This window comes from Silurus meridionalis, chromosome 7, assembly GCF_014805685.1.
Source record: "Silurus meridionalis isolate SWU-2019-XX chromosome 7, ASM1480568v1, whole genome shotgun sequence".
NCBI lineage: Eukaryota > Metazoa > Chordata > Actinopteri > Siluriformes > Siluridae > Silurus > Silurus meridionalis.
In genome coordinates, this window is record NC_060890.1 from 450,655 (window position 1) to 478,154 (window position 27,500).

The following is a 27,500-nucleotide window of genomic DNA, read 5'->3' on the forward strand; positions in this document are numbered from 1 at the left end:
TGAGACTGTCTGACTCTATCTGAGACTGTCTGACTCTACATGAGACTATCTGACTCTATCTGAGACTGTCTGACTATACATGAGACTGTCTGACTCAATCTGAGACTATCTGACTCTACATGAGACTATCTGACTCTGTTTGAGACTGTCTGACTCTGTTTAAGACTGTCTGACTCTGTTTGAGACTATCTGACTCTATCTGAGACTATCTGACTCTGTTTGAGACTATCTGACTCTACCTGAGACTGTCTGACTCTATCTGAGACTGTCTGACTCTGTTTGAGACTGTCTGACTCTGTTTGAGACTGTCTGACTCTATCTGAGACTATCTGACTCTGTTTGAGACTATCTGACTCTACCTGAGACTGTCTGACTCTATCTGAGACTATCTGACTCTGTTTGAGACTATCTGACTCTACCTGAGAGTATCTGACTCTACATGAGACTATCTGACTCTACATGAGACTGTCTGACCCTATCTGAGACTGTCTGACTCTGTTTGAGACTGTCTGACTACATGAGATTATCTGACTCTATCTGAGACTGTCTGACTATACATGAGACTGTCTGACTCTATCTGAGACTGTCTGACTCTACATGAGACTATCTGACTCTACATGAGACTGTCTGACTCTATCTGAGACTGTCTGACTCTGTTTGGGACTGTATGACTCTGTTTGACTCTATCTGAGACTGTCTGACTCTGTTTGGGACTGTATGACTCTGTTTGACTCTATCTGAGACTGTCTGACTCTGTTTGGGACTGTCTTGATTATGAGATTGGGAGATGAGTTGTGGAGATGAGATGAAGTGAAGAAGTAACTCAGAGCTCAGAATGAGAGCAGTGATCTTCAGTGTCAGTGTGAGCAGGAGGTAAAGATTCTCTCTGACCTTCTAACACTGATTCAGGTTTTATTCACACTTCAACTGTAAAACTCTCCCTGGTGTGAACGCCCTGCAGCCCAGACACTCGAACATCAAACTTTCTGCTGCTTTATTCTCTCTCTCTCTCTGTGTCTGTGTGTGTGTGTGTGTGTGTGTGTGTGTGTGTGTGTGTGTGTGTGTGTGTGAAAGGTTACTAAATGTCAGTTTCCTCAGAAACTCTTCTGGCTGATGGAGGAACTCGACTCTGAGAGCACAGCGATGTGAGCGAGAGATTAGTGTTTGAGGGGATTTCCCCACCGCTTCTAAAACCATCCAACGCACCACAATTATTTCCTTTTGTGAAGTTCAGCGATGTTTTTGTGAAGCTCAGCGAGAGCCTCAGTGCTTCACCACCAAGCAGCCGACTGGACGCACCCACAAGCATTCTGGTTAAAGATTGTGTAACTGAGGTTATAAGTCAACCCACAACACATCTCTCCACCAGCCACCCCCCCCCCCTTCCCTATCAATTACCCCAGACCCCCACCCCAACCATACATACTGCCCCTTACAGAAGCCCAGGTGAGGATGGAGTTTAAGAAGATCTTCAGGCTCCTTTAGACCTGTGCAGACCAGCATATTGTTGTACATGTTTGGTCTGAACCTGATGCTGGAGAAGGTGCTACAGCTGTGGAAGACATCCTGCATGGTAACTGTACCAAAGACTTTAGGAACTACAGACCGGTAGCGTTGACCTCACATCTGATACAGACCCTGACGAGGCTGGTGCTTAATCATCTCCAACCTCTGGTGAGCCCATCAAATAGATCTACTTCAGCTTACTTCTTGATGATGTTGTGAGCTCTACACAGACGTGTGGTGTGGTGAAGGTGCTCAGTGGCAGGTAGTTGGGTGCCAGTGATGCGTTGGGAGATTAACCAGGGCTTTGCAGGGCTTTATGTTCACACACACCATGCAGTTATGGAGTTCTCAGTGTTGCAGTGTTCTCATGTGCTCTCAGGGATGCAGCAGTAAAAGCTTGTTAGAATCCCTGGAGACAGATGAGCTTTCTTAAGACTCTCAAGAACTTAAAGCTGGAGAACCTCTCTACCTCAGTTCCACTGTTCTGACTTCTGCAAGTCCACAGTGAGGAACCCTAACCCTTGGTCTTTTATTGGAATAATATTTTTCTGACCGCTAGAGGTCTGATCGATCAAATCACTTATAAGACATTTTCCAACACAGATTAAAGTCTTAATGCGTGTTTATAAGTTTTATTTCATCATCAGTAGAAACATGCAATGATTTTGTAGCCATGTGATGAAAAGAGCGCTTCCGGTTTCTGTTCCTACGCCACCATTACAATCCTGCCGCTCAGCGCTCCTTCGTTGATGCTTGGAATTTATGGCGGAACGGCTGCAATACCGCCACCTAGTGAGCTGGAGTTATTATAATTATTATTAAAATAATAAAAATAATAGTAATAATAATAATGCTAATAATTATTATTATTATCGTTATTATTATTATTATTATTATTATTATTACATTTTGTTGTAAAACGATGTAGGTATTCAAACTTGATATTTATTTATACAAATTTCATTTCACGTGTTAAAACTCCTGCGCGCCACCTACCGGTGTGGAGGAGATTCACGAATAATAATAATAACAATAATGATTATAACAATAATAATTAATCATAATAATAATATTATTATTATTATTATAAAATAATTATACTAATACTTTAATTGTAGCCAAGTTTTATACCTTATTTATATAAATATACATTTGTTCAAGTTTCTCTTTGTTTTGGGGCATGATTCTAAAATGATTTTAGAATTTTATTTCAATCTATAAAACTCTAAACATCTGGAAACATACTTGGATTGATCCGCTCTGAACTGAGCCATTAATAAACAAAAAACAAACAATTCCATTTTTGCAGACAGTGAATTTCCGTCCCCGAGGAAAAACACTACATTTCCCGTGATGCTCTACGAGTTCACTTCCGGTACCTTCGTGTCCCCGCCCTGTCTGTGCTGTGTGCGTGTTTGTGTGTGTTTGTGGTAACAGCTCGGAGTCGGAAGTTGGAGATGGGCTGAAAGTCGCAGAAGAAGGCAAGACGCGCACGCGCACCGTTTCTCCTCAGGATTTATAAACTCTGTAAGTCGAGTGTGTGTGTGTGTGTGTGTGTGTGTGTGTGTGTGTGTGTGTGTGTGTGTGTGTGTGTGTGTGTGTGTGTGTGTGTGTGTGTGTGTGTGTGTGTTGCTGAGTCACACTGAACGCGGTTCTCGGTCTAGTCCTCTGTACTCGGAGCTCGCGCGCGGTTTTCCGGCTCCTGGGTGTGTCCGGGTTCCTCACACACTTACCTCAGAACCTGCTGTAGATACACACCTCAGACCAATCATCTCCTCATTACTGCCGTGTTCCAGCTGCTTCAGGTAACACACACACACACACACACACACCGCGCGCTGGCGGTGAAGGTGAATGTGTGGAAGAAGGTACATGATGTCAGTGTGATCTGGTGTTTCCTCACAGTTTACTTTATTCTACAATTACTAAGTTCTCTCTGAGGCACTCTCAGGCTCCTCACATGTTCCTCCTCAGCTCGGTGATGATGCTACTCACATGTTCCTCTTCAGACCCTTTGATGATGCTCCTCACATGATCCGTCTCTGCTTGATGTCGATGCTCCTTACATGTTCCTCCTCAGCTCATTAATTATGCTCCTCACATGTTTCTCTTTAGCTCTTTAATGATGATTCACACATGTTCCTCCTCAGCTTGATGATGCTGCTTCTCACATGATTCTCCTCAGCTCTGTGGTAATGCTGTTTACGTGTACCTTTTCAGCTCGATGATGTTTCTTCTCAGCTCTGTGATGAAGTTCCTCACATGTTCCTCCTCAGCCCCCACTTCATGCTGGATTTGTGTGTTGTTTTCCCTCTGAGAGAAGGAGGTGGGTGTGTCATCGCGGCGACATCACAGAGCAGAACTTCTCGCACGTGAGCTATTAGACACGTGAAAAATGTAGTGCAGAAGAATTCCTGGAATGTAGAGGTGGAGATGAAAGAGAGCTGCAGGAATGAAGCATCTCACGCTCTCAAATACACCTAACGTGTTCCAGATCTTCACATGCACACAGAACTTTCCATTAACGCTCTACTAATCATGCTAGAACAGGAAGTGTGTGTGTGTGTGTGTGTGTGTGTGTGTGTGTGTGTGTGTGTGTGTGTGTGTGTGTAAAAGAGAGAGAGAGAGAGACAGTTCCAGCCTCGGTGTGGTGCGAGGTGTGTGAAGATGTGAGGAACGTATTTAGTGGAGACTAGTGGAGATCTGCTCTCAGATTTCAGCCCTGATCATGTGACTAGGTGAAGACCATCATCATCATTCTCTTTCACACCTTCATCTTCACCATCATCACCATCATTATCTTTACATCATCACCTTCATCATCTTCACCATCATCACCTTCATCTTCACCATCATCTTCATCATCATCATCTTCATGCTTTTCCTCAGTACTGTGTGGTGGAGTTCTTCCTCACCGCTTGTCCTCTTTCTGCTCCATTTTATCCGACATTCCTCCGTCCCCATACGTCCTTAGCCGGAAAATGAAAACGTGTGTGAGCGTGATGTGGACGTGAGCATTTGAGGCATGAAGATAAGATGTGTCTGATGTTCATACTGACTAGGTGAGAGGGAGAGAAGAGAGAGGAGAGAGAGAGAAAGAGGGGAGGAGGAGAGAAGAAGAGAAGAGAGAGAGAGAAAGAGGGGAGGAGGAGAGAGAGAGAGAGAGAGAGAGGATGAAGGAGAGAGAGAAAGAGAAAGAGGGAAGGAAAGAAGAGAGAAAAAGAAGAGAGAGATGGTAAGTGAAGGAGAAGTTCTAAAAGTCTCTAGGTGTTTTACCCCGTACACGTCTAGGTGTTTACTCTGTACACGTCTAGGTGTTTACCCCGTACACGTCTAGGTGTTTACCCGTACCGTCTGGGTGTTTACCCGCACACGTCAGGTGTTTACCCGTGCGTCTAGGTGTTTACCCGTACACGTCTAGGTGTTTACCCGTACACGTCTAGGTATTTTACCCCGTACACGTCTAGGTATTTTACCCCGTACACGTCTAGGTGTTTACCCGTGCACACGCCCAGGTGTTTACCCGTACACGTCCCAGGTGTTTACCCGTACGTCTGGGTGTTTACCCCGTACACGTCTAGGTGTTTACCCCGTACACGTCTAGGTGTTTACCCCGTACACGTCTAGGTGTTTACCCCGTACACGTCTAGGTGTTTACCCCGTACACGTCTAGGTGTTTACCCGTACACGTCTAGGTGGTTTACCCCGTACACGTCTAGGTGGTTTACCCCGTACACGTCTAGGTGGTTTACCCCGTACACGTCTAGGTGGTTTACCCCGTACACGTCTAGGTGTTTACTCTGTACACGTCTAGGTGTTTACTCTGTACACGTCTAGGTGGTTTACCCCGCATACGCCCAGGTGTTTACCCGTACGCGTCAGGTGTTTACCCGTACACGTCTAGGTGTTTTACCCATTACCGTCTAGGTGTTTACCCGTACACGCGTCTAGGTGTTTACCCCGTACGCCCAGGTGTTTACCCCGTACGTCTAGGTGTTTACCCGCACACGCCCAGGTGTTTACCCGTACACGCCCAGGTGTTTACCCGTACACGCCCAGGTGTTTACCCCGCATACGCCCAGGTGGTTTACCCGTACACGTCTGGTGTTTACCCGTACACGCCCAGGTGTTTTACCTGTACACGTCTGGGTGTTTACCCCGCATACGCCCAGGTGTTTACCCGCACACGCCCAGGTGTTTACCCGTACCGTCTGGGTGTTTACCCGCACACGTCAGGTGTTTACCCGTGCGTCTAGGTGTTTACCCGTACACGTCTAGGTGTTTACCCCGTACACGTCTAGGTGTTTACCCCGTACACGTCTAGGTGTTTACCCCGTACACGTCTAGGTGTTTACCCGTGCACACGCCCAGGTGTTTACCCGTACACGTCCCAGGTGTTTACCCGTACGTCTGGGTGTTTACCCCGTACTGCGTCTAGGTGTTTACCCGCACACGTCTGGGTGTTTACCCGTACACGTCTAGGTGTTTACCCGCACACGTCTAGGTGTTTACCCGTACCGTCTGGGTGTTTACCCCGTACACGTCTAGGTGGTTTACCCGTACCGTCTGGGTGGTTTACCCGTACACGTCTGGGTGGTTTACCCGTACGCGTCTGGTGGTTTACCCGTACACGTCCCAGGTGTTTACTCTGTACACGTCTAGGTGTTTACTCTGTACACGTCTGGGTGGTTTACCCCGCATACGCCCAGGTGTTTACCCGTACGCGTCAGGTGTTTACCCGTACACGTCTAGGTGTTTTACCCATTACCGTCTAGGTGTTTACCCGTACGCGTCAGGTGTTTACTCTGTACACGCCTAGGTGTTTACCTGCACACGTCTAGGTGTTTACTCTGTACACGTCAGGTGTTTACCCGTACACGTCAGGTGTTTACCCGTACACGCGTCTAGGTGTTTACCCGTACACGTCTGGTGTTTACTCTGTACATGTCTAGGTGTTTACCTGTACACGTCTAGGTGTTTACCCGTACACGTCTGGTGTTTACCCGCACACGCCTAGGTGTTTACCCGTACGTCTAGGTGTTTACTCTGTACACGTCTGGTGTTTACCCGTACACGTCAGGTGTTTTACCCACACGCCCAGGTATTTTACCCGCACACGTCTAGGTGTTTACTCTGTACACGCCCAGGTGTTTTACCCTGCACACGTCTAGGTGGTTTACCCGTACGCGTCAGGTGTTTACCTGCACACGCCCAGGTGTTTACCTGTACACGCCCAGGTGTTTACTCTGTACACGTCTAGGTATTTTACCCGCACACGTCTGGTGTTTACTCTGTACACGTCTAGGTATTTTACCCGCACACGCCTAGGTGTTTACCCCGCATACGCCCAGGTGTTTACTCTGTACACGTCTGGTGTTTACCCCGCATACGCCCAGGTGTTTACCTGTACATGTCTAAGTGTTTACCCCGCATTACGCCCAGGTGTTTACTCTGTACACGTCAGGTGTTTACCTGCACACGCCCAGGTGTTTACCCGCACACGCGTCAGGTGTTTACCTGTACACGCCCAGGTGGTTTACCCGTACGCGTCAGGTGTTTACCTGTACATGTCTAAGTGTTTACCCGTACGCCCAGGTGTTTACCCGTACACGTCAGGTGTTTTACCCACACGCCCAGGTGTTTACCCGTACGTCTGGGTGTTTACCCGTACACGTCAGGTGTTTACCCGTACCGTCTAGGTGTTTTACCCACACGCCCAGGTGTTTACTCTGTACATGTCTAAGTGTTTACCCGCACACGCGTCAGGTGTTTACTCTGTACACGTCTGTGTTTACCTGTACATGTCTAGGTGTTTACCTGTACACGTCTGGTGTTTACCCGTACCGTCTAGGTGTTTACCCGTACCGTCTGGGTGTTTACCCGTACCGTCTGGGTGTTTACCCGTACCGTCTAGGTGTTTACCCGTACCGTCTAGGTGTTTACCTGTACACGCCTGTGTTTACTCTGTACACGCCTGTGTTTACTCTGTACATGTCTAGGTGTTTTACCTGTACACGTCTGGTGTTTACTCTGTACATGTCTGTGTTTACCTGTACATGTCTAGGTGTTTTACCTGTACACGTCTGTGTTTACTCTGTACACGTCTAGGTATTTTACCCGTACCGTCTAGGTGTTTACTCTGTACACGTCTGGTGTTTACCCGTACACGTCAGGTGTTTACCCGTGCGTCTGGGTGTTTACCCGTGCGTCTGGGTGTTTACCCGTGCGTCTGGGTGTTTACCCGTGCGTCTGGGTGTTTACCCGTACGCGTCTGGGTGGTTTACCCGCACACGCCCAGGTGTTTACCTGTACATGTCTAGGTGTTTACTCTGTACACGCCTGTGTTTACTCTGTACATGTCTAGGTGTTTACCTGTACATGTCTAGGTGTTTACTCTGTACATGTCTAAGTGTTTACCTGTACACGTCTGGGTGTTTACCCGCACACGTCAGGTGTTTTACCCACACGCCCAGGTGTTTACCTGTACACGCCCAGGTGTTTACCCCGCATTACGCCCAGGTGTTTACCTGCACACGCCCAGGTGTTTACCCGCACACGCGTCAGGTGTTTACTCTGTACATGTCTAAGTGTTTACCCGTGCGTCTGGGTGTTTACCCGTGCGTCTGGGTGTTTACCCGTGCGTCTAGGTGTTTACTCTGTACACGTCTAGGTGTTTACCCCGTACGTCTAGGTGGTTTACCCCGTACACGTCTAGGTGGTTTACCCGTACACGTCTAGGTATTTTACCCCGTACACGTCTAGGTGTTTACTCTGTACATGTCTAAGTGTTTACCCGCACACGTCTAGGTGTTTACCTGTACTCCAGCTCTGACCTCATACTTTACTACTAAACCCACACTACGCTCTCACTTCCTTCTGCACACACGCACACACACGCGTTTTTCATGAGAAGATCAGATGGAGTAAGATCATTGTGATGTAATAGTTTTACTCCTGCCCTGTAAACACATCAGAGGAAAGAAAAAACCCTGCGTACGATGGAGTGAAGACAGCAGCTGTTACACCACTGTCGATTTTTATCCATTTACACTTACATTTATTGTTCAGGAGGCAGGTACTCACTTACCTTCTAGCAGCTATAAACTCTCCTTCCCTTCTCCTTCCCTTCTCCTTCCCTTCTCCTTTCCTTCTCCTTCCCTTCTCCTTCCCTTCTCCTCTTCTCCTTCTCTTCTTCTTCCCTTCTCCTCTTCTCCTTCTCTCTTTTTTCCACTGTTATACCCTGAACAAGCTGTTACTATAGTAATAATATATTATTATTACCTTATAATTCAGTAGATCTTTTCCATCAGGTCAGAGTTAAGGTGTGTGTGTGTGTGTGTGTGTGTGTGTGTGTGTGTGTGTGTGTGTGTGTGTGTGTGCGCTGCTGAGTGGCACACACACACAATAACGTAAATACAATAATCTGTCTGTCATTATATGTTCTACTACCTTCATTGGGAATCGTAAAGACACTGTATATTGGATATTCACACACACACGCACACACACACAGTTGCTTCCTGTAGAACAGAGCTGCCATTAGGAGGAGATTGCCTGCAGAGGCTCAGTGTTCTTAACCAAAAGAGGCAGGAGATGAATTGTGAATGGAGCGTTGTGTGTGTGTATACTGTATATAGTGGTGTTTTAGGAGGGGGGCTCTACTCCCACATGTGTGGTTCTGGTTCCTGGTATTGTAATGGAGAATGAGTGTAAAAGCAGTGTGTGTTCCTGATGTGAGGAGGCGCTTGTGTTCACCACATACAAGGACTCGTTTAGAGAGAGAGAGAGAGAGAGAACTTGCTGTTACTGAAATGTTACAAGTTTTAAATACTTTCCTTGTTCTTAAGAGAGTGTGTGTGTGTGTGTGTGGGAACAGTGTGATGCTCAGACCCAGCTATGCCTTACGTGGATCGCCAGAACCGCATCTGTGGCTTCCTGGACATAGAGGAAAATGAGAACAGCGGCAAGTTCCTGCGCCGTTACTTCATCCTGGACACCCTGGAGGGAAGTCTGGTGTGGTACATGGACAACCCGCAGGTACACACACACACACACACACACACACACACACACACACACACACACACACACTCACTGATCAGCATTTGTGAAAGCTCAGATAGACGTTAGTGGTTCAGGGAGTCCTTCAGTTCCGTCACTTCCTTTTTCGGAGTGGGCGGAGTCATCCTGTCTGGAGTCTCACCATATCAGGGAGGAAGTAAGGGAGGAAGTAATGAAGAAAGAATAGAATCACAGGAGGAAATAAGAAGGAAACGGATGGATCGAAGGAAAGGAAGTAAGGAATAAAACTAGCGTGGAAAGAAGGAATGAAAAGTACAAGGAAGTGGATGATGTGAGGATGGAGAGAAGGAAGTAAAGGAAAAACTGTCAGACAGGAAGGAAGTATGGAATGTTATAAATGTAAGAAGTTGTGTTTCTTATTAAAACTGCTTCCTGAGCTACCAGCTAATTTATTCATACAACCAGCTAATTTATTCATACAACCAGCCAATCAGAGGAGACGTTCAGATCACCGGGTCAGAGGAAGGTGTGTTGTGTATTGTATCTTTACACAGGTTAAAGTGTAACTTATCACATTCATACCTCCATCTCTCGCTCTCGCTCTCTCTCTCTCACTCTTTCTCTCCCCCCCTCTCTTTCTCTCTCTCTCTCTCTCTCTCTCTCTCTCTCTAGACCCTCTCTCTCTCCCCTCTCTTTCTCTCTCTCTCTCTCTCCCCTCTCTCTCTCTTTCTCTCTTTCTGTAAAATGCATCATACATTGATGCTGAACTTTCCGAATGAATATCTCCAGTCCCTGTGTCATCACTTCCTGTTACTTCCTGTCTCGTGCACTGTTCTGTGCTCTGATTGGTCAGAAGGTGGTGATGAGTTGTCTATAACAGCGGCTCTGATAGTAGTGCAGGTTTAGAATAAATCTCTCATTCTGATACGTCATTGTTTCCATGGTAATGCTCGTTAACAGGAACGTGAACAGTGCACGCTCTAGTGATAATACACACTTTATACGTGACTGTTTTTTTTCTCTATAGAATCTTCCAGAAGGAACTCCGTATGTCGGCTCCCTGAAGCTCACTTACATCTCCAAGGTGATCTTTCTCTCCTCTCCTCTCTTCTCCTCTCCTCATGATCTTCTACCTTTTTCTCTACTCTTCTCTCCTCTCTTTTTTTTTCTCTTTCTCCTTGTGATGCCTGAATGTAGATGAAAGTGTAGGTTATAAAGTGTTATATTGTGTTTCCTGGTTTAGGTTAGCGATGCGACCAAACTGCGACCCAAAGCCGAGTTCTGCTTCGGTGAGACTCTCTCTCTCTCTCTCTCTCTCTCTCTCTCTCTCTCTCTACACTTAAACACATTTTCTCTCAGACCCCCACACCCTTACTCACTCTCACTCACTATTGCCACTCCTATTTCCTAGTGTATGTGTGTGTGTGTGGGTGTGTGTGTATATACCTTTCTGTATCTCAGTCTCTGTCAAATTGAAATTAAATTCTCTCTCTCTCTCTCTCACACACACACACACACACACACACACACACACACACACACACTCCTTCATCCTCCACAGTGTTCTTTATAATATGTAATATAAGAGTAGACACGTGTGTAGTTCTGATCTAAAGCAGGAGAAAACCGAGTTAATGTCTCCTCCATAAGTGCTTTGGAGGCTCAGGGTGAAGTCTACACCAGCAGGTGGGAATACACCTGGACTGTTCTCCAGACACACACACTTACACACACTCACTACACTAGATTAAGAGTTTTGGAAGGAACCTGGAGGAACCCCACATAGACCTGAGCAGAACATGATTATAATGAAATAAAAGAATTTGTAGTGGTGAATTGTGAGCTTGTGTAGAGATCTCACTCGCCCCAAGCTCTCCGGAGGGAACGTCCTGCTCTCAATGGCAGGATGCAGTTTCATGAACTCGGGCTGACCTTTCCCTGGAGCTTAGTGACTTCCACACAGGATGCTCAACTTCAGCTTAGGAGCTTTTATATATATATATATATATATATATATATATATATATATATATATATATATATATATATATATATATATATATATACAGTGAGGAAAATAAGTATTTGAACACTCTGCTATTTTGCAAGTTCTCCCACTTAGAAATCATGGAGGGTCTGAAATTGTCATCGTAGGTGCATGTCCATTGTGAGAGACATAATCTAAAAAAAAAAATCCAGAAATCACAATATATGATTTTTAAACTATTTATTTGTATGATACAGCTGCAAATAAGTATTTGAACACCTGTCTATCAGCTAGAATTCTGACCCTCAAAGACCTGTTAGTCTGCCTTTAAAATGTCCACCTCCACTACATTTATTATCCTAAATTAGATGCACCTGTTTGAGGTCGTTAGCTGCATAAAGACACCTGTCCACCCCATACAATCAGTAAGAATCCAACTACTAACATGGCTAAGACCAAAGAGCTGTCCAAAGACACTAGAGACAAAATTGTACACCTCCACAAGGCTGGAAAGGGCTACGGGAAATTGCCAAGCAGCTTGGTGAAAAAGGTCCACTGTTGGAGCAATCATTAGAAAATGGAAGAAGCTAAACATGACTGTCAATCTCCCTCGGACTGGGGCTCCATGCAAGATCTCACCGTGGGGTCTCAATGATCCTAAGGAAGGTGAGAAATCAGCCCAGAACTACACGGGAGGAGCTGGTCAATGACCTGAAAAGAGCTGGGACCACCGCTTCCAAGGTTACTGTTGGTAATACACTAAGGCGTCATGGTTTGAAATCATGCATGGCACGGAAGGTTCCCCTGCTTAAACCAGCACATGTCCAGGCATGTCTTAAGTTTGCCAATGACCATTTGGATGATCCAGAGGAGTCATGGGAGAAAGTCATGTGGTCAGATGAGACCAAAATAGAACTTTTGGGTCATAATTCCACTAAACGTGTTTGGAGGAAGAAGAATGATGAGTACCATCCAAGAACACCATCCCTACTGTGAAGCATGGGGTGGTAGCATCATGCTTTGGGGTGTTTTTCTGCACATGGGACAGGGCGACTGCACTGTATTAAGGAGAGGATGACCGGGGCCATGTATTGCGAGATTTTGGGAACAACCTCCTTCCTCAGTTAGAGCATTGAAGATGGGTCGAGGCTGGGTCTTCCAACATGACAATGACCAAGCACACAGCCAGGATAACCAAGGAGTGGCTCTGTAAGAAGCATATCAAGGTTCTGGCATGGCCTAGCCAGTCTCCAGACCTAAACCCAATAGAGAATCTTTGGAGGGAGCTCAAACTCCGTGTTTCTCAGCGACAGGCCAGAAACCTGACTGATCTAGAGAAGATCTGTGTGGAGGAGTGGGCCAAAATCCCTCCTGCAGTGTGTGCAAACCTGGTGAAAAACTACAGGAAACATTTGACCTCTGTAATTGTAAACAAAGGCTACTGTACCAAATATTAACACTGACTTTCTCAGGTGTTCAAATACTTATTTGCAGCTGTATCATACAAATAAATAGTTAAAAATCATACATTGTGATTTCTGGATTTTTTTTTTTTTAGATTATGTCTCTCACAGTGGACATGCACCTACGATGAGAATTTCAGACCCTCCATGATTTCTAAGTGGGAGAACTTGCAAAATAGCAGAGTGTTCAAATACTTATTTTCCTCACTGTAGATATATACACACACACACACACACACACACACACACACACACACTATATTGCCAGAAGTATTGGGTCACCTGGTCATACTAGATTTTGGAGTGTTCTTATGAATATTTGAGTGTTTATCAGACACAAGTGTGTTATGAAAGGCAGGTATTGATGTAGGTGAGAAGACCTGGGGTGCAGTCGGCGTTCACATTCATCCCAAAGGTGTTTAGAAGGGATGAGATCAGAGCTCTATAGCAGGAACCTCCAGATCTTCCTCTCCAAAGCATGTAAACCAGATCTTCATGGAGCTCACTTTGTGCACAGGGGCACTGCCATGCTGGAGCAGGTTTGGGTTTCCAAGTTCAAGTGAATGCAAAATTTCATTCTATCGCATCTAAAGACACGAAAATCATTTTTAATCACTCAACATTTGTTTTACTGATGCTCAGAGTCTTAAATCAGCACCAAAATCCACCATGATGCATACGTCCGGCACTTAAAAACGTCCGCGTGGAAACAGAGCCAAATTTAGTTTGGTTTCCAGATTATTTAAGTCATTTAAAACAGCGTAATTACTTAAAAACGTTTACAAGCTTGTTTAGTCTTCATGCTCTTATGTTGAGTTTGTTTCATTAATAATAAACATACAGTTGCATAAAGCATCAATATTTCTTCAGTCGTAGGAGATCAAACATAAGTGATCATTTGGGGTCGACGTGTGTAGGGCAGCAGGGGATGTGGGATCTGGAATATTATACTGCGTTTAGGTGTAATAATGTGGACACATGTCTGATCATCCCAGGAACCCAGACCTTCACTCATGATGGTGTTTGTGCACTCTGTAAAAAGTGTGTGTGTGTGATTAGGGCACGGTTGTGTAACGCTAATGCCTGCTCTAATTACACTTCCAGTGTATAATAACCAGTTCTTTCTCTCACACACACTTTCTTCCTCTGTCTTCCCCTCCAGTTATCAATGCTGGAATGAGGAAGTTCTACCTACAGGCCAATGATAAGCAGGACCTGGTGGAGTGGGTGGCTGTGCTCAACAATGCCACCAAAATCACAGTGAGTCATTTACAGCACGAGCTAATCACATCATACCACAGAGTGGCGTACGCGTACACGTTTTATAATATAATATTGATATTGAATTCCATATTTATATTTAAAAAAGTGTACAATATTGATTTAAATAAAAAAAGTGTATCCTTAGTGAATAGATCAGGATGTTTTAACGTAATGTGTATTTCACTTATTTATATGAATGAATTGATGATAAGAGACTAATAGTAATGTAATAATAATACACATGGACTTTTGATTTTCGGAATCTTACGATCGTGATACAACAAAATTGTAAGTGTCCCGCGGCAGGCAGTCATAGCAGAGTATTCTCCGCCCTCAACTCGCTACAGTAGGGTTAATAACTCTGTATTAATAAATTATAAAGTATTAACACATTGAAGTATACTACCCCATACTGATCACCATTCTGTAAGACTCCTGGCTAGGCATGGGGGGGGGCTAGGCCACGTCCACACTTTTCAAATTATGATAGGGTCATCAGAACACATCAGTGAGAGAAATAGTGATATTGAGAGAGAGAGTGTGTAATAGTGAGAGTGAGAGACAGTGGGAGACAGTGAGAGAGTTATAGTGAGAGTGAGTGATGGATGTAGTGATCATGATATTGAGTGATGGTGAGAGAGTGAGTAAGGGTGAGTAATAGTGAGAGTGAGTGATTGTGAGAGAGTAATAGTGAGTAATAGCAATAGTGAGTAATCGAGACAGTGAGTATTTGAGAGTGATTAATAGTGACATTGAGTGAGAGTGATGGTATAAGTGAGTAATAGTAATAGTGAGTGATTAATAGTGATATTAAGAGTGATGTTAATATCACTCTTTACATTTACATTTGCGGCATTTGGCAGACTCCCTTATCCAGAGCGACTTACAACTGAGCAGGGGAGGGTTTTTTAGGGCTTTGCTCAAGGGCCCAGCAGTGGCAGCTTGGTGGTGGTGGGATTTGAACCTGTGATCTTCTGATCCAAAGCCCAATGCCTTAACCACTGAGCTACCACCTCCCCAACTCTTGAGTGATAGTGAGAGTGAGTGATAGTGAGAGTAAGTAATAGTGAGTGATAGTGAGAGTGGTGATAGTGAGAGTAAGTAATAGTGAGTGATAGTGAGAGTAAGTAATAGTGAGTGAGGTGAGTGAGTGATGGTGAGAGTAAGTAATGGTGAGTGATAGTAAGAGTGAGTGATGGTGAGTAAGTAATAGTGGTGATAGTGAGTGAGTGATGGTGAGAGTAAGTAATGAGTGAGTGAGAGTAAGTAGTGGTGATGGTGGTGATGGTGAGTAAGTAATAGAGTGATGGTGAGAGTGAGTAAGTGAGTGATGGTGAGTGAGTGAGAGTGAGGTGAGTAATAGTGAGTGATGGTGAGAGTGAGTGATGGTGAGTGAGGTGAGTGATGGTGAGAGTAAGTAATAGTGAGTGATGGTGAGGTGGTGATAGTGGTGATGGTGAGGTGAGTGAGTGGTGAGGTGAGTGATAGTGAGAGTAAGTAATAGTGAGTGATAGTGATAGTGAGAGTAAGTAATAGTGAGTGATAGTGAGAGTAAGTAATAGTGAGGTGAGTGATAGTGAGTGATGGTGGTGAGTGAGTGATAGTGAGTGATAGTGAGGTGAGTGAGGTGAGTAATAGTGGTGAGTGAGTGAGGTGGTGATGGTGAGGTGATGGTGAGAGTAAGTAATAGTGAGTGAGTGAGTGAGAGTGAGTGAGTGAGTGAGTGAGGTGAGGTGAGTAATAGTGAGTGATGGTGAGAGTGAGTGATGGTGAGGTGGTGATGGTGAGAGTGGTGATGGTGAGTGAGTGGTGATGGTGAGAGTAAGTAATAGTGGTGATAGTGAGGTTAGTAATAGTGAGTGATAGTGAGTGAGTGATGGTGAGTAAGTAATAGTGAGTGATGGTGAGGTAAGTGATAGTGAGTGAGGTGAGTGATAGTGAGTGATGGTGAGGTGATGGTGAGAGTAAGTAATGGTGGTGATGGTGAGTGAGTGATGGTGAGTGAGTGATAGTGAGAGTGAGTGATGGTGAGGTGAGTAATGGTGGTGATGGTGAGAGTAAGTAATAGTGAGTGATGGTGAGTGAGTAATAGTGAGTGAGAGTAAGTGATGGTGAGGTGGTGATAGTGAGAGTAAGTAATAGTGAGTGATAGTGAGAGTGAGTAATAGTGAGTAATAGTGAGTAATAGTGAGTAATAGTGAGTGAGTGAGTGATGGTGAGTGATAGTGAGAGTAAGTAATGGTGAGTGATAGTGAGGTGAGTGAGAGTGAGTAATCAGCTGTACCAAGCCCTTAAACCCTTAGTTCCCTTTCCCTGTTGTACTGATGCTCTGTCCTGTCTGTAGGTGAAGAATAATACATTTAATCAGCAGTCTATTAGTAATGAATGATTTTCTTCTGATTATAGAAATTAATCATTTCCTGTTTTTTTTTCCATTATAGCAGCTATAAACACTTGACTCTTTTTATTCTCTCTTGAAGCACAGTTAGAAGTGTGTGTGTGTGTGTGTGTGTGTGCGGGGGAAACCACAGAACTCATACCAAGTGTACAGATTTTATCTAAAAAAAATTATCTTTCTAAAAAGAAGTCAGGGTATTTTTTTTGTGTGTGTGTGTGTGTGTGTGTGTGTGTGTGTGTGTGTGTGTGTGTGTCACATTGAAGGTCCGAAGCTTCTAGAACAGACAGTGGGAATTCCTCCTGTCACCCTCTAGTCTAGTTTTTTTTTCTCTCAAAGCGGTCTGGATAACAGATGGGTCTCCACGCCCTCCACTCACACTCTCTCTCTCTCTCTCTCTCTCACTCACTCACTCACTCACTCTCACTCACTCACTCACCACCACTCACTCACTCACTCACTCACCACCACTCACTCACTCACTCACTCACACACACACACGTACGACCACAGGCAGGAAAATGCCCATTGCCTCCTGTATGAAACAAAAACAAGGCGGACGTTTTTCCTGCTCTGATTTCTTGTTGCTCTTCATTTCCCTTTTCGAGTCACGGACTCTTTTTCTCCTTCATTGTCTGCATTCACACTGTAACCATTCTTCTGAATTTAGTCAGAGGGGAAAAAACCCTACACACACACAAACGCGCACACACACTCACACTCACAAAGGCTCTTGTAAACTTCCACTCCGTCCCTCAGGCTCTAGAGGAACTCAGGCCCATAAACGCAGTTGGTAAAGAGGCGGTCACGGGGCAGTAATTCTGCCCTTTTGCTCCAGGGGGCGTGGCGGTGTTTGTTGGGACATGCTAACACTGACAGCTCAACACTGAAATCTCTCTGAAATGAAAACCAGCAGCTGTTGATCTGAGACGGGTGTGAAGGTGTCGCTGTGAGATCTCCACTGTACAATAACACATGCCTAAAATATCAGTGTGAACGAGCTGTTACTATAGAAACCAAAACCCACCAATCAAATCCAAGCTTGGGTGAGGGTTTTCATGGCAGGGCAATTCTGAGATTTAAACACACAACCTGCTGGTGCAGTCAGGTGCTAGGGTTGGTTAAGCTGGTGACATTTTGACCTTGGACTCTAAGCCTGCGGGATTGTTTTCAGGTCCCAAAGTCAGGTGATCAGAGTGGGCAGAACCCAGCGGAGGCCTGCGTGGAGGTTCTGGGTGCCATGAAGCAGGTCTCCTACAAGACCGAGATCATCGGAGGAGTTCCCATCATCACCACCACACAGGTCAGAGACTCCACACATCAGACTCCACACATCAGACTTCTCTTCAGACACCACACACATCAGGGACATCAGGCTTCACTCCAGACTCCACATCAGACACCACACACATCAGGGACATCAGACTCCTCACACATCAGACTCCTCTTCAGACACCACACACATCAGGCACATCAGGCTTCACTCTAGACTCCACAGCAGACTCCTCACACATCAGGCTTACACTCACATGAGTCTCACATATCAGACTCCACATCAGACACCTCACACATCAGGCACATCGGGCTTCACTCCTGACTCCAGGCTTCACTCACAGGCTTCACATCAGACTCCTCGCACATCAGGCTTCACATCAGACTCCACCGAGTGTAATCAGAGGAAAATAAGTGATTATTGATAAACGACTGATCATATGAACATGCTGGTGTTCTGATATAGTGGAGAAGATACACACATCATTAAATCCTCTGATGGGTTAAAGTTTCACTTTCTACAAAGCAGACATCAGATTTAACTAATGGCTCTGAAATGGTTTTCAGAAACATGTAAGAGTTTTACTGTGTGTGTGTGTGTGTGTGTGTGTGTGTGTGTGTGTGTGTGTGTGTGTGTACTGCTCACTAAAGCAGATGGCATGCGTACTGATCGGTTCGTTGCCTCGACAAAACATAAATATTTAAATGCTCATTATTTATGCATGTTTAAAATATCATTCGAAACGTTCTGAACTTTCCATTACTCAAAAGCACTTCCTGTAGAAGAAGCTCCAGGCTAAAGTTTCCTCTTTTTGCTGGTGCAGTATATTTGATTGTGTTTGTTTTTGTGTAGGAGAAGGGTGAAGGGCAGAACGGGGCAGAGAAAGGAGCTCTGAGGAAGCCCCAAGGGCAGGTGCCCTACTACCTGAGTCGAGCCAACCAGGACCAATCAGTGGTGAAGGCTGGCTTCTGTGTTAAACAGGGAGCAGTGGTGAGTCTACACAGAGTTCACAACAACCTCCTTCGTCCATCATGGAAATCCGGTCGGGTTACACACTCAGATAATCAGACTTTCTGATCTCCACGTTCACATTATTGAAACCACTCAGTCACATCTCGAAGGTTTTCAGATTTACACCAGTGTCTAGACTACCATCTTCACACACACACACACACACACACACACCTGTAATGATGCTCTTTCAGAAAGGTGAGATATAAAGCTGAACTGATGATGGGGGTTGAGATGATTCTCACACAGACACTGGAATAGCACATCATCCAGCACACAGTGATCAAATTACTGTAACATGAGATTGTAAATGGAGGTGATGAAAAACCTTTTCTAGATGTTCTGTTCTTCCCTCCACATGGAGATGGTGTTTTTCTGTGCAGTGTAAACAGGTTTTTGGAGAAGTTCTTGCAGACTTTATCAGATAAAGTCTGTATTTTGACTGGATGCAGCTGGACTTCACCTCACATGAGCCGAAATCTCACCACAAACACACGTGTAACCGAGACACGCTTGTGCTTCACATCACACACTTCAGAAGACTGTGATTAGAGCTCGGTGTTACTCCTGAGTACTGAGGTGTCTGTAACACTCAGGGTGATGAGCTGCTTCTTCTCTGTGTTTCCACAGATGAAAAACTGGAAGAGACGATACTTTATGCTGGACGACAACAACATCAGTTATTTCAAATCAGACCTGGTGAGAGTTTCCATCTTTCCCTCCATCTCCCTTAATCTCCACCTTTATCTTTCCCTCCATCTCTCTCTTCAGCTCTCCCTCCATCTCCTCCTTCTATCTATCCTTCCATTACTCTCTCTTTGTATAAATCACACGGTTTTATGAGAACTAGACAGACATCGACACTGTTACTGTATCACTGGGGTGATTTAAGGGGGGGAGGGGGGGTACAGTTTGCTGCTCCGGCATGTTAAAGTATGTGTTTTGAATTCCATTCCTCCTGGTGTGTGTGTGTGTGTGTGTGTGTGTGTGTGTGTGTGTGTGTGTGTGTGTGTGTGTGTGTGTGTGTGTGTGTTACAGGCCACAGCTTGTGGGTGCTGATGTAATTTACTCAGTGTTGTGTTGAGAGCTGATACACACACACACACACACACAAAAAATCTTTAACTTTGAAACAGATTAAATATATATATATATTTTTTTATAAATTTACACTTGGCCAAGAAATAAATGTTTTTATTTAATTGACTAAAACCTCTTGACTACACACTCCAGCATGAGCTGAGGTCCACCCTCTCTGCTCTGGTTATCTGGAGAACCTGCAGGGAGTCCACCTGAAGCATGTTCACCTGTCTGGACATGATTCATAATGAAAATGCTTCAGGTCTCACAATACAGCAGGACTGTAACATCTGAGGAACTGAGGATCAGTCGTGTTCCAGAAGGGATTGAGGTTTATGTGTAGAATACCCGTTTCCTCATGTAACTTCCTGCTTCCTGTTTTTTGTGTGCTTTTAGGAGCGAGAACCTCTGCGTGTTATTCCTCTGAAGGAGATTACTAAAGTCCAGGAGTGTAAGCAAAGGTCAGTGTCAGATCTGAGGAATGTGTGTGTGTGTGTGTGTGTGTGTGTGTGTGTGTGTGTGTGTGTGTGTGTGCGCTGATATAAAGGTTCTCGCTCTCATCACCAGTGATTTGCTGATGAGAGATAACCTCTTTGAGCTCGTCACTACCTCCAGAACGTTTTATATTCAGGTGAGGAGGTTTTGTTTCTCGCTCTAATAGCTCAGTCCCCTCAGTCTTTCCCATACAATAAAACATTCAGCTTTAAAGGATGTTTCCACCTTCTGTCTCTCTTCCTCCCCTGTTTCATCCTCATCCTCAGACGGATAGTCCAGAGGAGATGCACAACTGGATCAAGGCCATCTCCGGAGCGATCGTAGCCCAGCGTGGTCCCGGCCGCTCTGCTGCTTCAGTACGTACCTGCAGCTCTACACCACACCTCCATCACTCACACACAGTGTCATCTGCCTCAGCACCTCATTCTCCAAAAGATCACAAGTCACTTCAGGTGAACACTTACTTACCTGTGATCTGTCCGAGCTGATTATCCACCTCCTTTTAGATGGTTTAAACATCTGGATCAATAGTCAAAGGAACATAAAACAGCTGGATTGACAGTTACAGGTAGACTAAATGTCTGGATTAACAAGTAAAGAAACGCTAAACAGCTAAATTAAAAGATACACATACAAGAAACAGCTGGATCAACAGTTACAAGTATGTGAAACAGCTGGATTGACAGTCATGGGTAAGCTAAACAGCTGGATCAACAGTTATAGGTAAGCTAAACAGCTGAATCGACAGTTATAGGTAAGCTAAACAGCTGGATTGACAGTTATAGGTATGCTAACAGCTGGATCGACAGTTATAGGTAAGCTAAACAGCTGGATTGACAGTTATAGGTATGCTAACAGCTGGATCGACAGTTATAGGTACATGAAACAGCTGACTAGATTGTTACAGATCCATTAAACAGCTGGATTAACAATTAAAGTAATTGAAAAACACCTGGATCAACAGTTACAGGTATGCAAAATAGCTGGGTGGACAGTAAGGCATGCTAAACAGCTGGATTGACAGTTACAGGTACATGACCGCTGGATTGATATTTGCAGTTGCATTGGATAGATGGTTACAGGTTCATAAAACAGCTGGATTGACAGTTACAGGAATGCAAATCAACAGGTAAAAACATTAAGGTTGTTAACGATGATTAGACAGGTAGCACATGGCGTATAGTGAACTAGCTCCTGCACAGTATTAGCATCCTGAAGGCCTGGTCTCCAGATTTGAGCGTGTGCACTATGGGGCAGTAAATAAACAGAATAAGAGGTATAGTGAAGAAGACCTGGTTTTCTGAAGCGCAGAGCAGTTCTTCATTTCATCAACAATTACATCATTGGTTAAAAACTATTAAATCATAAACAGAGAAATAAAATGTTCATGTGTTTCTGTAGTGATGAGTTTTTCCTCAAATAAACACAAACTTTTATACACAGTCGCACTATATTTCAGATATTGATACTTTAGCCCCCTCTCTCTCTCTCTCTCTCTCTCTCTCTCTCTCCTCTCTCTCTCTCCTCTCTCTCCTCTCTCTCCTCTCTCCTCCTCTCTCTCTCTCTCTCTCTCTCTCTCTCTCTCTCTCTCTCTCTCTCTCTCTCTCTCCTCTTCTCTCTCTCTCTCTCTCTCTCTCTCTCTCTCTCTCTCTCTCTCTCTCTCCTCTCTCTCTCTCTCTCTCCTTTCTCTCTCTCTCTCTCCTCTCTCTCTCTCTCTCTCTCTCTCTCTCTCTCTCTCCTCTCTCTCTCCTCTCTCTCCTCTCTCTCTCCTCTCTCTCTCTCTCTCTCTCTCTCTCCTCTTCTCTCTCTCTCTCTCTCTCTCTCTCTCTCTGTCTCTCTCTCTCCTCTCCTAATCAAGCTGTGCGATGTGTTGTTGCAGATGCGTCAGGCCAGAAGGTTCTCAAACCCTTGTATTCAGAGGTATACATCCCGCAGTGGCGAACGCAGCACGTATGTGTTGAGATCGCAGCCCATCCCCCTGACCCCCCTCCCCCCACCGGCCCTCCTTCCTCCCTCTGTTTGTTTGCATCCCAGCTCAGAGTGTAACACAGTAGAGCTTCTATAGATTTATTCGATTTTATTCTTGTTTTCTACTGCCCTGCTTTTTAACCCACAAAATACATCAAAAGCAAACAAACTGACTAAAATCAGCTCTCGCACCTGAATGACTTTCAGTCCATGGCGTCACGTCCAGGCCTTATCCTGCCACCCTCATCCATCCTCTCATCCATCCTTCCACCCATCCTGATATCACATTTCTTAAGCACAACTAAAAATTCTTCATTACTGGATCAAAGATCAAATCGGATTTGGGGAGAAATCAAGATGGTTCTGTGTTTGTTGCTTCAATTGTGGTTTTCATCTCAGGTGAGGCAATATAAAGCAAAATAACATTTTATACAAACAGGTAAAGAAAATGATCCATCTTAGTGATGGAGGAAGATTAGATGATGCTGGGATCATGATGATTATGTTTTGAGTTGAAAAGAAGAGCGGATGTACTTATTGCCTCACCTGATGTTTGCAGTAACTCTCTCATACTGCTCATTAAATCTAATTTCCTTGATTAAGTTGAAGTCATATTGCTACATATATGTATTAATAACTAGAGGTCGACCAATAGTGGATTATACTGAGAGCTAGGCTGGGTCGCACTCGACCGATAACCGATAATGGATAAAAAATACTAAAATAACACTTCATGTAAAATAGTACTGACCTTTTTAATAAAAAAAACACCGTGCTGAATAATGACAATGTATTCATATAATAATATATAATAATATAGTAAATATAATATAGTGCTCTCCGTGCAGCACGCAGTCTCTCGTGTAAAAAAACAAACAGCACGTGGCTTCAGCGGTTTTCTCTAGAGGCCGCTCTCACAATGACAGCAGACTGGAAGCCGGAAAAACTATCGGTATAGATTTTTGCCAATAGTTCAAGCGATCAACTATCGGTTATGATTAATTGGTTTTGTAGATCGGTCATAGAACCTTTGGTTTGAACAAAAACATTTTCAAAATGAAAACCATATGAACCAAATGTCAATAAACCTGCAGCCTAACTGAAACCAGAGTGACCCTGACCAGGCTGTGACTAAGGATGAGTTCATGAACACTCGCAGGTCATCTGTTGTATATTACACACTGCTATAAAACTTCATAAGTGAATGAATTTCCAGAAGTAATCAGTGTACAGTGTGGTTTTACTTGTCTATATTTATTTTTGTGGGGTTGATTTGTACGTTTATAACAATTGCAGTATCTTTTTTTTTTTTTGGCTAGAAAAATGTTTGCAGGAAAATAAAGCGACGCACCGAAGTGGTGCACAGGTTTCCACATACTCCGAGGTGTGTGTTCTAGTTTGCTAGTGGCTTCCTGGGCATGTACAGACATGTCCAATTCCACGTCCAAATATTTTGATGTGATGCTGGGAATCCCACCCCCACCCCCACAGTGATCAGATTTCTTCTGCAGATTGAAGAATCTGTGTTTCGATTCGTTTAAAAGATTTTTAAAGCTGCATGTTCGACGCTCATAAATGCCGGCGAGCCAACACCTCTCTCGATAATTTTCCTCGTAATCCTCAGCTTTGTCATCATCGCTCCTGCTCTCGCTGCATATCGAATGGGTTTTCAGAAGCGTCTGTGTGGTTCATATTGTTTATAATTTACTCGTATCCTTGCTGATCCTTAAACATCTACCTTAACCCTTAGTAGCTTCTGTTTTTCCTTTAGCTGCATGTGTACTGTTCCCTCATCGGTTTCTCCCATCACACATCTGAAGGCTGATTTCTTTTTTCGTCTGTGACTTCTGGTGGTTTATTTTTAGAGAATAAAATCCTGCTACTTTTAAAGCTGCAGTCACTGACACTGTTCTTCTCCCTGCTACCACGCTTACTGGATGCTTTTTATAATAAGAAATGCTGGGATCACTGCATCTGACTGCCACCGAAGCTGCCATTATCAACCTTTTGACTGCCACTGAAGCTACCACTATTTACCACTGCTGCTGAATCTTTTATTCTCAAGCTACCACTGTTAAAAGTTCATGTCAGTGAAGCTACAACTCCAAAAACCTCACCACTAGAGTATCCTCTCCTGAAGCTGCCACTAGCTGCCATTCTGAAAGCTTTAACTAGCACTGACTCTGCCATTCCTAAAGCCTTAACTAGCACCGAAGCTGTCACTTTTAAACCTTCCACCACTACTTAAGGGGTCTTAAGCTTCTGCTGCCACTGCCATTGAGGCTGCCACTCCCAGTGCTTGTGCTGCTGTTGCCTAGTTCTTAGCAAGTCTCTACTACCATGCCTGAGCACTTTATAGAAACACTTTCATGTCTGAATGGTGTGTGTGTGTGTGTGTGTGTGTGTGTGTGTGTGTCTTTCTGACCCTTTATCTCCCACCCTTCTACAGGAGCGCAGGGAATCCCCCTCCCACTTTTACTGCAGTGAACAAGGTCCCCCAGTCCCTCGCTCGCCCATCGCCACCGAACTCCAATTCCCAGAATGCCACTTCCCAGCGGGCAATCAGCATGGCGTGGGACGAGCCAGACCTCAGCGGCCTCCTGCGGGGCAGCCCACGCAGCCGGTTGTCCCTCCAGGAGGCTCCTCGGCTTTTTTTCAAGTGAGCGAGACGATATCTCCCTGGGAGCGGAGGAACAGCACAGAGATCTGCCCTCCTGATGTTAATGACTCTGACGATCTGCAAGTTACAGAGGTGTAAACACCTACAGTGGTAAAACATATAAACATGGACACGCCCACGTCGAGACCAGACGCACCCCAGAGCGATCAGTGTTACCGAAATGACCACAGGTCTCACTGGATAGCACCACCGCACAACGTGAAGAGCTCAGAGCTGCGATGGACCTCGCACATCACTCTGGTCCACCCTCGAGGAGGATCATGGGATTGTGTGGAAGCTGAACCTCCACTCGAACTCACCCGAAAAGTCGTGCGCTCTTTTTTTCTTTTCTTTTTTCCTAATAAGCACAAAATGGTTATAGAATTAGATTTAATCTGATGAGTTTGGAATTAACCGAATAATTGATCTTTTCTTCCTCTCTCTCTTTACCTTCTTTCTCATGGGGTACAGTTTGGGTTTCTCTTAGATCGTTTTATCCATTTTTAAAAACAAAAAAAAAAAGTTTTAGAAAGTTCTGAGGACTTTTCATTTCTGAGCAAACCAAAGCAGATCCTATCACCACCTGGAGGAAACCTAATAATCGTTATTATATTCCAAGATCTGTATACACACACTGACTGTACATATAGAGTTTATTTTAGAGCAGAACTTGTCAGAGTTTGTTGTTTGACCATAAACACCAGGTTTTCACACACACACACACACACACACACACACACGCTTCAAGTGGTTAATGTGGAAACACACTTGTACACTTGGTCTGGGTGCTGCGGATCATCATCGTGTCTTTACTGTAAAGAGGTTATTAGAGATTTTTTAGATTTTTTGATCGAGTCTCGAATCCGCCAACCTTCACACGTTCATCAGCGCAGTGTAACTCCATTAAAGACCGCTGAGACGACGAGGCTAGAAATTTGCTACACACTAACTCCACACTAATGTTACCGTATTCCTTTCCTGATCTCGCCCGATAGCAACGTTCTAACTTCCTGTAGTTGTTCTGTGACGATCGTTCTTGTTAAAAATAACCTGACATCTGATGTATTGTGGGAACGTGACGGTGGGACGGAGGACGTCGCTCGGCGCCGCGTTTTAACTTCACACCCCTAAACTGCGTCGCACTGGTCTGCTGTTGCGAGCCGTCTGAAGTGCCTGCGTCTGTCCCTCATGACCACAAGCTTGTTTGGATTTCTGGAGTTGTGTATCTGACATTTGTAAATCGTGTTCATTTATTTATTATGTGAAAGAGTTTGAAGATTAAAACTGACCAGTTTTACGCACTTCATGGTGTGTTTCTTTGTGTTTTTTCTGGTTCCAGTATTTTTTTAGAACTCACTAATTCACTGCAGATGCCACTCTCAGGGTATCTACTGCTGCCACTGAAGCTGTGACTCCCATAGTGTCTACTGCAACAGACGCTGCCACTCCCTTTGTGTCTACTGCCAGAAGCGGCAGCTCGCACATTGTGTACTGCCATTGAAGCTGCCACTACCACTGTCTACTGCCAGTAAATCCATCAACTCCATAGTATTTACTGCTATGGAGGCTGCCATCTCCATAGTGTCTATTGCTAATGAAGCTGCCAGTTCCAAACTATCTATGCCATCGAAGCTGCCACTCCCTTTGTGTCTTCTTACAGAAGCGGCAGCTCGCACATTGTGTACTGCCATTGAAGCTGCCACTCCCACTGTCTACTGCCAGTAAATCCATCAACTCCATAGTATCTACTGCTAACGAAGCTGCCAGTTCCAAAGTATCTATAACGTTGAAGCTGCCACTCCCACAAAGTCGACACTTCCAAAATATTTAGTGGCACCCAACAAAGCAGCCACTTCCAAAGTATCTACTGCAACCAAAGCTGCCACTCCCACAGTGTGTATTGCCACTGAAGCTGCCACTGTAAAGCTGCTACAGGCACGATGAATATTTTGAGTAGATAAAGAAATATTAATTTAGATATAAAAGTATTTGTTTTATCTGAGTAATCATGTACTCAGAATAAGAAACTTAACACCTACATGGAGCTTCAGTGATTTTTTTTTGTCATTAAAATTATTTTTCATGAACGTGAGGTTGAGTTCGGTTCTGAAGGCGACCCGTGTCCGGTTGCTGCCATCTTGAGCGCTGTTAGGTATTTTTAGAATTTAAGAATGAAGGTAGGTATTTAGGGTGAGAGCTGTGTTATGATGTGCACATGCTGCCCCCTGCTGATCTCTGGTCCTGAGTTTACTGATGAACACACCTATAGACCAGACCTGAGAATCCTCTACTGCAGTCCTAGGTGTAGAAGAACGAAGAGCTGGACAAGTCTGCACCCATTCTGGTGGGTTCGGAAAAGAGCTTTGACCAGAAGCTGA

General features: G+C 44.5%; 1 protein-coding gene and 3 long non-coding RNA genes across 8 annotated transcripts in view; 2 read left to right on the plus strand and 2 right to left on the minus strand.

Moving 5' to 3' along the window:
* LOC124388587 overlaps positions 1 to 1,277 on the minus strand; it is a 1,797-nt gene extending 520 nt beyond the window's left edge. Inside the window, exon 1 of the long non-coding RNA XR_006926449.1 lies at positions 1,207 to 1,277. This is a non-coding gene — a long non-coding RNA (uncharacterized LOC124388587). The remainder of the gene's footprint in view (positions 1 to 1,206) is intronic.
* Positions 1,278 to 2,810: 1,533 nt separating this feature from the next.
* plekha1b (pleckstrin homology domain containing, family A (phosphoinositide binding specific) member 1b) lies at positions 2,811 to 26,423 on the plus strand. 5 transcript variants are annotated; one of them, XM_046853359.1, is made up of 13 exons: positions 2,811 to 3,033; positions 9,383 to 9,543; positions 10,556 to 10,612; positions 10,772 to 10,817; positions 14,141 to 14,238; positions 17,811 to 17,939; positions 18,762 to 18,899; positions 19,551 to 19,619; positions 20,397 to 20,461; positions 20,568 to 20,631; positions 20,762 to 20,851; positions 22,375 to 22,445; positions 24,913 to 26,423. In XM_046853359.1, the coding sequence occupies exons 2-13, from the start codon at positions 9,403 to 9,405 to the stop codon at positions 25,124 to 25,126; spliced, it is 1,182 nt and encodes a 393-aa protein (XP_046709315.1). In that variant the 5' UTR covers positions 2,811 to 3,033; positions 9,383 to 9,402; the 3' UTR covers positions 25,127 to 26,423. The 5 variants fall into 5 exon arrangements, with proteins under 5 accessions (XP_046709315.1, XP_046709316.1, XP_046709311.1 ...); XM_046853360.1 differs by having other exon boundaries at positions 2,821 to 3,033; positions 22,375 to 22,415; XM_046853358.1 differs by lacking the exons at positions 2,811 to 3,033; positions 22,375 to 22,445 and adding exons at positions 3,069 to 3,311; positions 3,727 to 3,832.
* On the minus strand, positions 3,054 to 3,720 carry LOC124388585. Its single transcript, XR_006926447.1, has 2 exons — positions 3,502 to 3,720; positions 3,054 to 3,344 (listed from the first exon to the last, which is right to left on the minus strand). It is a non-coding gene; the product is annotated as an uncharacterized LOC124388585 (long non-coding RNA).
* Positions 20,858 to 21,866, plus strand: LOC124388586. Its single transcript, XR_006926448.1, has 2 exons — positions 20,858 to 21,310; positions 21,372 to 21,866. It is a non-coding gene; the product is annotated as an uncharacterized LOC124388586 (long non-coding RNA).
* Positions 26,424 to 27,500: the final 1,077 nt, after the last annotated feature.

Excerpts from the sequence above, each read along its gene's own strand:
- plekha1b (XM_046853355.1), top strand. The coding sequence starts at position 9,403 with ATGCCTTACGTGGATCGCCAGAACCGCATCTGTGGCTTCCTGGACATA. Across the intron at positions 9,544-10,555 it reads GGTACATGGACAACCCGCAG|AATCTTCCAGAAGGAACTCC; the intron begins GTACACACACAC and ends TTTTCTCTATAG. Across the intron at positions 20,462-20,567 it reads GTCCAGGAGTGTAAGCAAAG|TGATTTGCTGATGAGAGATA; the intron begins GTCAGTGTCAGA and ends TCTCATCACCAG.